The 14,407-nt window shown below is 47.9% G+C and overlaps 1 protein-coding gene across 1 annotated transcript; it reads right to left on the bottom strand.

Annotated features, from left to right (window-relative positions):
- Positions 1-13,937: 13,937 nt before the first annotated feature.
- TUNAR (transmembrane neural differentiation associated intracellular calcium regulator) lies at positions 13,938-14,084 on the bottom strand (the record flags this gene model as incomplete). The annotated part of the gene is made up of 1 exon (XM_080916347.1): positions 13,938-14,084. The coding sequence occupies one exon, from the start codon at positions 14,082-14,084 to the stop codon at positions 13,938-13,940; it is 147 nt and encodes a 48-aa protein (XP_080772473.1).
- Between the last annotated feature and the right edge of the window lie 323 nt (positions 14,085-14,407).

The following is a 14,407-nucleotide window of genomic DNA, read 5'->3' as shown; positions in this document are numbered from 1 at the left end:
GCTTTTATCTTAGCTGGAACCAAAGGGATTCCAGAGCCTGGATCTGGCCACTATGGCTACTCCTCTGAACTTGTTTTCACAGGTCTGTCCTTCCTTCCATAAGAATGGACCATTCATTTATTCTGTTCTCTGGTTTAGCCCTGGCCAGGTGCCAGCATACAGGAAACACTCAACTATTTGTTGATCGAATAAATTAATGAATGGATAAAAAATGAATTGTTGTTGTTGTTGGCTCTTCCTCAGAGTCTTGGCTCTCAGCCTCTTTTCATCATCTTGCTTCCAGAGCACAAGAGATCTTGCCTCTGTGCCCTATATTCTGACATAGAAAGGACAGAAAAGGATCACCTAGGGATGCATGGCTCTCTGTCTTTCCTTGAGGTACCAAGTCTGTGGGGAAGGTTGGAGAACAGTCTTCTTTGTGACTAGTGTTTCGTGTTTGCCCCTGAGCAACTTGTGCAGCATTTTCTTGAATGATGATTGATGTAGGATGGTCCAGCTCACTGTGGGCGGTGCCATTCCCTAGATAGTCAATCCTGTATGGTACAAGAAAGCAGGCTGAGCAAGTATTGAGGAATAAACCAATAAGCAGCCTTCCTTTATGCCTTCATCTTCAGTTCCTGCCTCCAGATTCCTTTCCCTGACTTCCCTCAGTGATGGAGTGTGAGCCATAAGATGAAATAAACCCTTTTCTCCTCAAGTTGCTTTTGGGCAGTGTTTTTTTTATCACAGTTGTAGAAAGCAAACTAAGAAAATTGGCTTTTCGCTGGTAGAAGCTAGAGATGCCGTACGCCTGTCACTGCAGACCATGTGATCCAGTCTGTCAGTGCAGGGGCAGAGGGGCAGCATAGAGAGTGGCCCAAGAGGCAAGAAGAAGAAGGCACGGGTCCAGTATGGGGAAGACTGGCTTCAGAGCCCACCTTGGAACCAGAACCTCTCCTTTTTACTTGGTACAAGAGTTGCGCTGATAGAGTTCCCAGTGCACCAAAATATCCCCGGGGATTTCCTCCAAGCTCCCGAGGCACGCAGAGTAAATTATTCACCCTCTCCATTAATATTTGATTCCAAACAAAAGGGTAGGTTTTTAAGATGATCTCAACAGAGAAGGAAGCCAGGGTGAGCCCAGTTCTGCAGCCTCTTGCTCAACGTGGTTTATTTTAGCTAAACACTTTAGGGAGGTGGTAAGGGTCCCTGCTGTTTTTCATAAGCAAGTAGTTCAGAAGTTGAGGCAGGATGTTAGGATTAAGGCACAATGATAAACACCAACTTATTCTTTCCCAGGTTGGGAAGATTCAGGCAAGCCTGGGACCTAAATGTCCACACCATGAGAAAATGATGATGTTAAAAATCTGAAGACATATGTCTGTTCACTGAGAGGTTCTATACCAGCACCTAGCCAACACAGATGCAAACACTTACAGCCAGCCATCAGACTCAACTTCTGGGACCCCAATGGAGGAGTTAGGGGAAGAACTGAAGGAGCTGAAGAGGATTGCAACCCCAAAGGAAGAACAAGAACAGTAACAACTACCTGGACCACCCAGACCTCCCAGGCACTAAAACACCAATCAAAGAGTATACATTGAGGGAACCAGGACTCCAGTCAGATACAGGTGTAGCAGAGGATGGCCTTATCCGACATCAATGGGAGGGGAGGGAGGCTTGTTGCCCCAGCGTAGGGGGATGCTAGAGGGGTGAGGCGGGAGTGGGTGAATGGGTGGAGGAGCACCTTCATAGAGTCAAAGAAGAGGGGAGAGTGGGGGGAATGGGGTAGAAGTTTGGTGGAGGGGTAACTGGAAAAGGGGATATCATTTGAAATGTAAATGAATTAAATGATTAATAAAAATTCTGAAGACAATAGGTTTGGAGACAACTTAGTGTCATCAGACAGCATAAAGTTATAAGAGTTTGTGTCTGGGAATGTACACCTGTCCCCTCCTCTCTCTCCCCCCAACCCTGTCTCTGCCACCCACATCTTTTTCTTAGAGTCCCATGACCAAAGCCTACACATCCTTCAAGAAGAGCCTCTTTTAAGAAGGCTTTCGTTATTTCTCATCATATTCTAGATACAGTGAAGCATCATGGGTAATAGGATACTTCTGCCTTCCCACATACTAGCTTCTCCTGGCGAGCTGGTACATCATAGCCATCTCTGAAGTCTCCCTCTGTACATGGTGCCGGGGGGCAGAGTAGCTGTTCCACACATGGTCCGTCGGTGGCTAGACGTATGAGTCAGTGAGTCTGTGGTCTCAGAGGACATTCATGATGGGGACAGTCTGTGGAAATTGGATGGAAAGTCTGTGTTTCTGTGGGTGCAGCAGGGGCATCGACGAGAATTTTGAGCATCGTTGGAAACAGTAAGAGCTGGCACACGAGGCAGGATCGTGTGTACTCCATTCAGGATTCTAAGATAAACAAGAGCTATTACGATAGACTTGGTGATTCTGGAGGCCAGGAAGCTGGGACGCAGCCACTGATGAATTAAGTGTCTGGTGAAGCCCTGTTCTGCAGAGTTGGTGACTTCCTCAAGTGGCTTGCTCACGTGGCAGAAGGGGCCTGCTTAGTTTTTCACAAGGAAATGGATCACCTTCCCTGACTGTTGTACCTGAACCAGAACCCTCAAATGCAAAGTCTCCATGCTAGCTACTGTTTAGATAATGGGGCAGGGGCTCTTGAGTAGACCGCAGAGCGCTGTTTCCATGTTTTCCATGTGAAGTTCCACACTTGCAAGTTTCATTGCATGGATTCTCATCTCTTCCTAAACCCCGAATGAGCCCAATTCCTCGGGCCTGGCTCCGGCTACTTCTGTGTGTCTTGCACATGTCAGCAGACAGAACATACTAAGATCACAGTCATGATTAAACATCCTCTCTGTGCCCCCTTTCCAGCTGATGCCCAGGGATTGCTTCCTGTGTCCCCTGCTCTCTCCACCTTCCACATAGTCACTCAGTGGGTTTCTCTGTTCTGTCGTTGCACACATTCCCCTTCTGTGTCAGGGGAGGCCGCGCTTCATCCCATCTTCACACAATGTCGTGATTCATTGTTGTGAATAAAAGAATCCAGATGTAATCTTTCTCTCTCAGAGTCTCAGAAGAGGTCCTAAGGTATTGATGTACATTCTGGAGCGATTTACTCCAACGGAATTGAAAAGTGGTGTAGAGTTCCTCTCAGGTCTTAAAAACAGCCGATAGGGTACTCTCCATGAATCATCACCATGAGCATCACCTACCACCACCACCACCATCACCACCATCACCACCACCACCATCACCATCACCACCATCACCACCACCACCATCACCATCACCACCATCCCCACCACCACCATCACCACCACCATCACCACCACCACCATCACCACCACCACCACCATCACCACCACCACCACCACCATCACCACCACCACCACCATCACCACCACCACCATCACCACCACCACCATCACCACCATCGCCACCACCACCACCACCATCACCACCACCATCACCACCACCATCACCATCATCACCACCACCACCACCATCACCACCATCCCCATTACCATCACCACCACCACCACCATCACCACCATCCCCACCACCACTACCACCAGCAGCACAACCATCACCACTACCATCACCACCACCACCACAATGACCACCATCCCCACCACCACCATCACCACCACCATCACCACCACCACCATCACCACCACCACCACCATCACCACCACCACCACCATCACCACCACCACCATCACCACCACCACCATCACCACCATCACCACCACCACCACCACCACCACCATCACCACCATCATCATCACCACCACCACCATCATTACCACTACCACCATTATCACTATCATCACCATCACCACCACCACCATCACCACCATCACTACTACCATCATCACCACCACCATCATCACCACCACCACCATCATCACCACCACCACCATCACCACCACCATCACCACCATCATCACCACCATCATCACCATCATCACCACCACCACCATCATCACCACCACCACCATCACCATCACCACCACCACCATCATCACCACCACCATCACCACCATCATCATCACGATCACCACCATCACCACCACCATCACCACCATCATCACCACCCCCACCATCACCATCACCACCATCACTATAACCCCATAGCCTGTTCTCTGCTTTCCCTGAGAGAGCGGAGAGGTGCTATGGAGACGCAGTATCAGCATGAACCCCGGTCACTTCCCTCTGAAGCATTTCAGACGGGGAGATAAACACACCGCACACCTTACTATGATCTCACACGTTCTGAGCATGAACTTCACTAAACATAGTAAAGTTCCATAGGGAAGGAAACCATGTTGAACTCTGCGTGGACCCTCACTGCTGAACTGTATGTGGCTCTGAACCCGTGCAGCTGGGTTATTGATTCTTCTCCTCCAAAGCTTAATAACTCAAAAGGAGAGATGAGTGATTTATATTTGATGGCAGCCGCTCTCCGTGGAGCACAGTTCCAGATCAATCCAACTCAGTAAGCACTTACTGTGTACCTACTATGTGTCACACCTAGTGTGTGACCGCTCTGGTCTGAGTAATGGGAACATCAGAGCAGGCTTGGATGGATGTGTCCAGAGACATGAACTAACTGCTGAAAAATCACTGCCTCATGAGTAGTAAAGATATATGAACATAGAGAGCTGAGTTCTCTTATTTGGAACCTTGCAATCTCCTGTTAAGTTACGGCCTCTTCTTTCTTCCCTGGCTTTTCCCTAGAGCTCCCACCCTGACCCTGCTCCACACACTCTCCCCAGCTCCCTCCTTACCATATCTGGCAGCGTACACAGTCCCACGGAGCAGGAAGTACTCCATTTGGAATCACAGCTCATGAGGAAACATTTGGAGGAGTTTATACAAACCTGGGTTTGGGAACAGAAATGCTTATTTACAACCTGATAGCCTTGCAAAGCCAATAAAAACTCTCCATTTGGACAAAATTCCCAGGGCAGAAAATCCAGTGGCCAGCTGTTGATAGAGAAGAGCCACAGTATGCACCCTGGCGGGCGAGAGGGTCACTTTTCCAAGTGAGGTCAGGAGATCGAGTCGGGTCTTCTTCCTACTAGCCGGCAGCCTCGTCCTCTGCAGACTGTACCAGAGACAGCTCTAGGAGCTGAGGCACTAGTGAAGCAGGTGGTCCTCATGGGGTTGGACCTCTGGGCTTATGTAATGACCTGTTAACCTACAGATTCAGGCATTTGATATGAGCGGTAAGGATGCTGATGCTAAATCCTTTGTGTCAGGTGATGCTGTCATGCCTGCGATCCTTTTCTTTTTTTTCCTGGTTGCTGCCTGAAGGGATATTGAGTTAGGAACACATTCATTTACCTTGAGGTTTGTGGAACACATTTATGTCATCTGCCGTTACCTTCATATAGAGTTTAGCTGTTTCTAGCAGGAAAGGCTGCCAGGAATATTGAGTCTCACTTAACTGAGTGAGCCAGAGGATGGACCAAAAGCTCGAAGGCAGAGATGGACTCTCCCTCTCTCCCATCTTCTTCCTCTCTACCTCCTCTCCCTCCTCCCCCCTCTCTGTGTCTCTCCCTCTCTTCCCCTTTCATTGTGTCTCTCTCTCTCCCCTTCCCCCTTCCCCTTCCTTTTCTCTGTGTCTCTCCCTCCCCTTCTCCTTCTCGGTGTCTCTCTTTCCCCCCTCCCTTCTCCCTCCCCTATCTCTGTGTCTCTCCCCCACCCCATCTCAGTGTCTCTCTCTCCCTCCCCCCTCTGTGTCTTTCCCCCCTCCCTCCTCTCTCTCTGTGTTATGTACATGACTGTGTGATATGTGTACATGCGTCTGTGGAGATCACTGGCTCCACTGACAATCTATTTTATTTCTCAATGACTCTCCAACTTCTTCTTCTTCTTCTTCTTCTTCTTCTTCTTCTTCTTCTTCTTCTTCTTCTTCTTCTTCTTCTTCTTCTTCTTCTTCTTCTTCTTCTTCTTCTTCTTCTTCTTCTTCTTCTTCTTCTTTTTCTTCTTCTTCTTCTTCTTCTTCTCCTCCTCCTCCTCCTCCTCCTCCTCCTCCTCTTCTTCTTCTTCTTCCTTTTCTTCTTCTTCTTCTTTCTTTTTTTGAGACAGGGTCTCCCATTGAACTTGGAACTCACCAATTCATCTGGATCAGCTGGCCAGGGAGCCCCAGGGACCTTCCCGTCTCTGTCTCTATTGGTGATGGGGTTACACATGTGTTACCATGTATGGCTTTTTGTGGGTGCTGGATTCAGGCCTGCATGGTTGCATAGCAAGCGTCTTTCCCCACTGAGCCATTTTCTCAACCACTGCAGATACGTTCTTAGTAGGAGCTTTGACAGTTGACACCCGGACACCACAGAACATGGCGGGGAAACGTTTGAGATGTGGGGGAATGAACTTGGTCTGGAAAGCTCTATTTTGTCAGGTATCCAGAGTTTCACTGTTGGACGGTTTTAAACACACATGAGACTGGGTTTTCCTTGTGGTTACAGGGTGCGCAGAGAATATATGCAGGATGTGTTATGAGAGGCCTCCATCTCCCGGTGACATAGGTAAGATTCCGAACGGCTTTGGAAGTCACAGCAAGTCGCATCTTTATTCAGGACATGGGTGTGCAGTTGGCATTTCCCTGACCACAGAGTTGCCTACATCGATCATTTGTCATTTGTGTGCCCCCCCCCCTTAGCTGGATATTTGCTCATGTCTTTTGCTTATGAAAAATAAAGGGCCAGTATTTTATTATTACTGAATTGTAATGATCCTTATATATTCTGTTTATAGGTCCTTTGTTAGATTTATGTGTTGCACTTTTTTTTTCAGTTCATGACTTGATTTTGCAGTTTTCTAATGGTGGTACAAGAATTATTTCTGCTCTCCCCTTCTTTTCTGCTCTTCCCTTGCTCCTCCTTTCTTCTTCTCATTCTCTTCCTCCTCCCCTCTCTCTTTTCTTCCTCCATTTTAGTTCCAAGAGTCAAATTCAGAGTCTCCAGTATGCCAGGCAACCGAACTACCTCTAAGCTTTGTCTCCAGACTTAGTGAACAAAGCTCCTGAGTTTAATGGCGTCTGGACCATCAACTGATAGTTTACAGTGAGCATTTCTGTGTCTTACTTGGGAATTATTTTCCTACCCCAGGTTGGGTGGATGCTTCCTGTGTTTTCTTATAGATGCACCTATGACCTGTAGTGATGCTGGCACAAGGAAGGGGGCCATTTATACACCCTCATCACCTTCAATTGCTTCCATGTTGTTGAAAAGATTCTCGTTTCTCAGTCCTATTGCACAGGTACCTTCGTGATGATCAATTGTTCTATTAGATATGAGTCTATTTTTAGATGTTCTTATTCTATTTCATTGATCTCTCCCTCCCTCTCTCCTCCCCTCCCACCCCCCCCTCCCTCTCTCTCTTTACTAATCCCCCAACATCTTGCTTGTTGTAGCTTTAAATCGAGTAAAATTAAATGGCAGAAGTCTCAAAATCAAGAAGCTTGATTTTTCTAAACACCCCACGGCAGGGTTGGAATTCCCCACATACGTTTCAGAATGGTCTTGTCAATTTTAACCCAGAAAGGCAGCTGAGGCTTGGAAGGGATTTTGCTGGACATGGTTCAAGTGTAGGAAAAATGGATGCTAATGGTAGCAAGTCATTTCCCCTGTAGATCCAGAGAGCTGTTCCTCGCCTGGATCTTTCAGAGTTTTAGCAGAGGCCCCTCATTTTCATGCACAGGACTTTTCTATATTTTAAAAATTTATTCTTAGTCAACTCATAATTTCATATTGGCATTCTGTCTCCAGCTTTAGGAGGGAAAAGATTTAAATTTTTATAATTAAGAAAATGGTTAAATATACTTTTCACCTGTAGATATGCCTTGGGGTATCTAAATTGTCCTATTATGAGGAGGTTTGATATGATTTCTTAGAAACCGAGAGAAACTGCCAGATGCTGCCAACCGGTTCTCTGTGCTTCTTGTGTGGTCTCCATTTTCTCACTTTCAGTCTGTGAACATGGCAAGAAACAGCGACTTTTCCTCACGTGTCAAACCAACTTTGCATTTCCGAGAGGGATTTCATTTTGTCAAAATATATCATTACATTGTAAATCATGATTTGCTAATTTTAAAGTGACTTTTGTTTCATAATAGCATTGGGCTGTTGGGGAAAAAAATCATTATTTCCTTTTTGTATCAGGGTAATATTGTCCTTGGGTAATGAGTTGATAATTGTTCTCAATTCCTTTGCTATCTGGGAGCCCGGATGCCCAGTTGGAGTTATTTCTGCAGCAGCAGAGACCCCGTGTGTGCTCTGAGTTCTTCTGGTGGCTGTCACCCCACTTCTGTCTCTTCTTACAAAAGTGACTAGGTAAGACATGAAGATATCTCAGCTGGTGGCAGTGCCCCTCATGCCTGGTGACCAGAGGTGGACCCCAGAAACCACGAGGTGGAAAGAGACAACAGACACCCACAAGTGAGCTCCTCATGGGGGCCACAGCACATGTGCACATGCAAGTGTGTGAGTGTGTGTGTGTGTGTGTGTGAATATACATAGATAAATAAACAGATAAATGTTATAATTTTTAAAGGTGCCAGGCAGTGGGGTACCGGAACCCTGCCACAGAGACACAGAAGTATGTCTCCATTTTCTCAGTCCACCTTACTAAGGAACGGGAGGGCGAGCCTCACTGCGGTGCCCATTGCTACAGAGGATTCCCACACCTACAGCTTGCGCTGTGATTCAGAACACCCGCACCTCTGCCATCCCCACAACTGTCTCTTTATTTTTTCCTTTGTGAGTGAGTAGAAGATAAACACAAGCCTTTGGTGGAGAACTCACCTGGCTCGGGCTCCAGCATGAAGTTACCTCCACTGTCTTCAGACTTGGTGATTGTAAGGCTGACCTGGGCACCATCCCAGGTACAGTTCCGCTCGGCTTTCCCAGGGAGAAAGATTTTTACCATTACTGACTCTGAGTTTTGTTTCATCCCTCCCCGTGGGAAGCCTGTTCATCTTTCATCTTCAACCTTTACTTAATTAGTTAGGCTAGTTAAAGCATATACTCCAGGTAATTTTATACTGAGATGTGATTCACCAGACGCGGAAGAAAGGAATGTTTAGATTCATTGAAGATTTAGTCAAAGGTCAGTAGGCAATTAAAGAGTCAGGACTTGAATTTGGATTTTTCTCTCCATATTTTATCTTATCTATATCTATCTCTCGCTATATATATTACACACACACACACACACACACACACACACACACACACACACACATATATTCAGGAAAAAGTATGTGTCCTGGGTAAGGAAGGGCTAGACACTACTACTAATTTACTGCTCAGACACTCACAGGTCATTTTTATCCTCCAACTTTTCTGTAGACGAAGGTGACAGGTGAAGGTGACAGGTGAAGGTGACAGGTGAAGGTGAGAAGCATGGGTACCCGAGCCACCATCACATGACAACTGGCCTCGAGGCTTCATTCACAGGACTCTCCGATACTGACACAATCTCAGAACCTCAGAGCTCAGAGTCCTACAGTGAAGCCTTTGGAACCAGAAACACTGAAGCGAGCTCTTCAGAACCAGAAACAAGACTCAAAGAGGGAACGAGCCCAGCATGGTCATGGGACGACCTCAGCGACTAGGATAATGAGTCTCGGATGCTGGCAAACGGGAGTGGAGAAGCATGGCGGTGGGGTGATGGGCAGCCAAGGATGAGAGTACGCATCTCTTAGGGGACCAGCTGCAGAGTTAGGCAGGTTGACCATCTGTGGACTCCAGAAGTCAGCACACCCTTGATAGCCCACTCCCAAATCTACGGCTGTGGGTGGTACCTGCTGTCACCTCGTGATTGGAAGAAGAGAACATAGATAGTTCGATAGATGTCATTCGTGACTAGTCCTCAAGACCATCCTGGCGTTTTGTGAGGTAGCAATCCACCATTTTCAATGAGGGAGAGGAAGAGCTTTTAGATCGTCTCAGAATTAGGGCAGATTCGGCTTTGTGCCCTGCCAGCTTTGATTTCTTCATTCCTAAGCAGATGGATGCTACCCAGCCCCACTGACAGTCATTACTGTTGCTATTACTGATCTAGAATGTTTAAGGCTATTCTGTCATTGGCCCTCTGTTTCCTGAACTTGGCTAGACAGGACTTAGAGTAGTGGTAGCCACCAGGGTGGCAGGGCCAATGACAAGCTGACCGTTCAGGATTGAGGTCAACCCTCAGCATGCCTGGCAGGGAGGCCTGCTTGCCTTTATAAAGGCCTGCTCATGGAGAGGCCCCTCGCTGACTCTTCCACGCTTCTCTCTAAGGGATGTAGGGAAAAGAAGTGTGTCTTTCAACAGTCTTAAGAGAATCTACAGAGGCTGCATGATTCTGTTTTTTAGAGAAAAACAGCCACCTTCTGGGAAAGCATGTGTAGGTTTGTGTCAAATGTTTATGAACATGAAGTATGAGCAATCTGTGCCTTCTGTCTGCTTTCCACAAGAGCCAAGGTTCCTTATATACTGGTGGGAGCATCTTCCCAACCACATGGTGCTCTTCCCAAAGGAATGCCATGGCAGACGCCCCATGTGTATTGAGGCAGGGGCACTGGGTATGGGAAGAGGATGTTTTAGACAGGAGTTGGGAACTTGTTCCCTTGGTTTTTGTCTTAGGATGTGGCAGTATCATCACCAGTTTGTGCTTCTGATGTGGCTTTTAGGGAAGCACTCAGGATGGACTGTTTCCATGAAAAACAATCAAAGAGGGAAGTGGGTGGGCTTTCTCCTGCTGGAAGGCTGAAGATAAAAGGAGCCCTAAGCTAAGCCTATATGTTGGTTATATCTAACCTGTATCCTGGGTTTTAGCAGTAAGGCAGAGGGAAGGAGTATGTTAGATGTGTTGGAGAGAGCAAGGCGAGTGTGAAAGCCACACACATGTACTCATACACATACACTCACACATATGTACTCACACACATACACTCACACACTTGCACTCATACGTACACGTACTACTTTTGAGACTATGTCCACAGCAGGCAGAAGGTGCTGGAGTCAGAGGATGGGTGTTGGCTGAGGCTGAACTAGGCTCATTTAACCAATAGGAGAGAAGGTTGTGCAACTCCTCTGGGTTCAGTATCACCTCCCAAGTCCCCAAACACACCCTGCAAGTCAGGTGATGGCTATGATCCTACCCTGTGTGTTTTTAATTTCTACTAAGCAGCCAGAGTGGACACAGGGACTGGAGCTATAAAAAGAAAGGTCCCTACTATGTGTTGCCCACACCGGTTTTACTTCCAGCCAAGAGATTAAGGTCAGGTAGAAGAATGACCAAGAAACTATGCAGAGGATACAAAAGGTGATTTTCCCTCCTCCTCCCTAAATTTCTATTTAATATCCTCAAAAGTCACTGGGCTTGTCCAATCCAAACCAGACAGAATTCTGTTTAACAGAGTGATATTCAGCCAGGCTGTGGTGGCCCATACCTGTGGTCCTAGGGCTTGAGAGGTGGAAGCCCCAAGATCACACATTTAAGGTCATTCCTGGCTATACAACAAGTTCATGACCAGCCTGTGCCACGTGAGACTCTGCCTCAGAGTGAATAAATTAGGTAAGACGCATACAGTCACAGTCCAGTTTTTATTAAATCAAACGATTACACACAGGCTCACAAGGAAGTCGATGACACCAATAGGTTTTCCCCCAATGCACCTTTATTGTTGGGTTAGTCCACTGTCCAGAATTACAGGTTTTCCAGAATCATCACCTGATGGGAAGCACTCACCCCTGGATGTCTCCCTCATTCCTAACCAGCCTCCTCTGGTCTATTTGTGACATATTCTGCCAGTGTCCAGAAAGTTTTCGGGTTGTTTCCTGTCATGAGGGGTGTGTGTGTGTGTGTGTGTGTGTGTGCAGGGTTGACTCTCAGCAAGGTGACAGGCTTTCTAGTTCGTCACCTTCTTTCTCCCACAGGAGCGTCCAGGTCCCCGTTGTCACAAGGAACTGGACAGACCGAGGCCTGAGTCTGAGTCTACTGGGTGCCAGGTAATCTCAGGAAAAATTCCTGGTCTGAGCTGTCTTTCCTTCTTCTAGGACACAGGTGAGAGCTTCCCCCTCTCATGGGCCACTAAGAGGGCCTGGTGACTTGTGTACAAAGTATATGTCCTTCTGGTGGGGAACAGGAGACATCTCTGGGCAGAGTCAGGTGCTCATGGGCATTTAATTTATAAAAGAGACTGGTCCCTTAGTGGAGCCCAAGAAGTGACTCCATCACGGTGTCATTTAAGGAAGAGGGTAAGCAGAGACACCTCCCCTTAGTGTCATCTGAACCCAAAGGAGCAGGCTGCTGCCATTTCTGCCCTTGGCGGGATGAACACGGACCCTCTGCCTAAGGCTGTACACTGCAGCCGGGCTGGGGCTATGTTAGGGAGCCAGGGAGCAAATTTGTATTTATTCAACCATCCCCTCAGAGAAGAGTGAGCCCTGTGTGGGTGGCAAACAGCTTTGAAATGTGCAGGATTTCTTAACAGAGATCATTAAGTTCCCTCCCAATGCCCTTGATGGGTCACTTGTCACAGCGGTGTCTTTACAACAGGAACTGTGTGTGCACTCTTACAGTGGGTAGGGTGAACTTCCTCACATCCCACTGACTTCGGAAGAGACCCCCCCACCCCCAGGCATCTCACCAAGGAAAGAATGGCTCATTGAAGATGGAGCTCGCCCCATTCCCGTCTCTCATGGTCACACACTCACACGCCAAAAAACAAAAAAACAAAAACAAAAACAAAAACAAACTTATATTAGCATGGTTCCAGGGGCAAATGAGCAATACTACACTTGAGCTGGTGACTGCTCCATCCCCAGGGTGACCTGCAGGCAGGGCCGGCCATCTTCCTCCATGGTAGTCCTTTTAAAACGTGGAGAGATGATCTGCCACTCAGCCCTTGTTCATGCATAATTCTCAGGAAAGACGGGGTGCATCTAAGGTCTGCATGCCCGCAACCGTTTCACGTCTCTGACAGCACGAGGGAAAACCGCTCAACAATCTTGTAGCACACACCAGCCAAGACCTCGGCTGGTATTATGGGAAAATGTCCTCTAGACGAGAGATGAGAGCAACGAGTAGATGGGGGTGGGTGGGAGGAAAGAGTGGGAGTATCAGGGATGGAAGGGAGAGGCAGGGGAAGGAGAGAAGAGAGAACGGGGAGGGGGAACAAAGGGGGAGGGGAAGAAGAGCCCAAGGGCAAGGCTTGAGATGAGCTGAGACAACCTATATACACGGACAAAGATGTCCTGCAGCTGATGGAGGAGCGGAAGCGATTAAAACCAAGAAGCGCTATGGATCCAGAAGCACTTCTCCAAATATTTGGTTCATGCTAAAAAATAGAGCACATTTATTAAAAAATATAGATTTATAAACCTCGATATGAACAGATACACACATCAAGCCAATGGAAAAGGAAAAAAAAAAGTTATCTCCCATATCAAACATCTGGAAACATCTGACCAATGGAATGCCTGTCAGCGAACTGCACCCAGCACTTATCCTGCTGGTCCTGGAAGAGAGACAGCAGAGCTGGGTCGGCCCCAGGCATCCATCCTCGTTCCGGTGTGGGATGTGGTCAGCACTCTAAGGTGAAGCGTTTTCTTGACCATTTGTTCACCGCTGATGCAGAAGCCTGGCCTTCCTGGCATCCTGCCTGGTCCCCTGCTGGAGATGCTGAGTTCCTTGTGTCCTGAATGAGTTCCGCTGGATTCATTGTGCTTCAGAATGTCTGCTCCTCACGGCAGGACGGGCTCATCTAGTGACCCGTTAGAAAGTTCGAAGGTGCGTTGATGGAGCAGTGTGTGGTCTTCAAACCTGCTGGTCCTCGGCAGTGTGCGGTCGCCGATACACGGACGCACAGGACCCTTGTCTCTAGGCCATCCTGAGGCCACCGAGGCTGCATGGGGCGTTTCATAGAGTGGTGTATATGTATACAAAGATGATGACGATCAGGTTCAGGATGGTCCCAATGATGCCCAGCATGGCCAGCACGCTCTCCTCTTTGCTCTCTTTCTCTTGGCCTCCCCGGTCTTCATCATTGCCGCTCGTGATTACCATCTTGGTTGCAAATGTCTTTATCTTCCTCGTCAGGCTAACCTGCAGTGAGGAGAGACAGAGCAGAAGAGGATCATTTCCCAGCATCCTCGCTGAGGCCAGGTGAGAGGGTGGGTGACTACGGCTAGCTCATGGCTGGGAATGACATCCCTCTTGGTCACTGAGAGATGGCAGAACATGGGGGTGGAGGAGGGGGGACTGGGGAGATCGCTCAGCCAGTGAAGTGTTTGGCTTGCAAGCTCGGGGACCTGAGGTAGATCCCCTGAGGTAGATCCCCAACACCACAAAGCACACACATGTGGAATCCCAGTCCTGGGCTCTATAAG

The sequence above is a fragment of the Micromys minutus genome (genome assembly GCF_963924665.1).
Source record: "Micromys minutus genome assembly, chromosome: 1".
Classification (NCBI taxonomy): Eukaryota; Metazoa; Chordata; class Mammalia; order Rodentia; family Muridae; genus Micromys; species Micromys minutus.
Note: the sequence above shows the minus strand (reverse complement) of the source record. Positions and strands in the feature narration are given on the sequence as shown.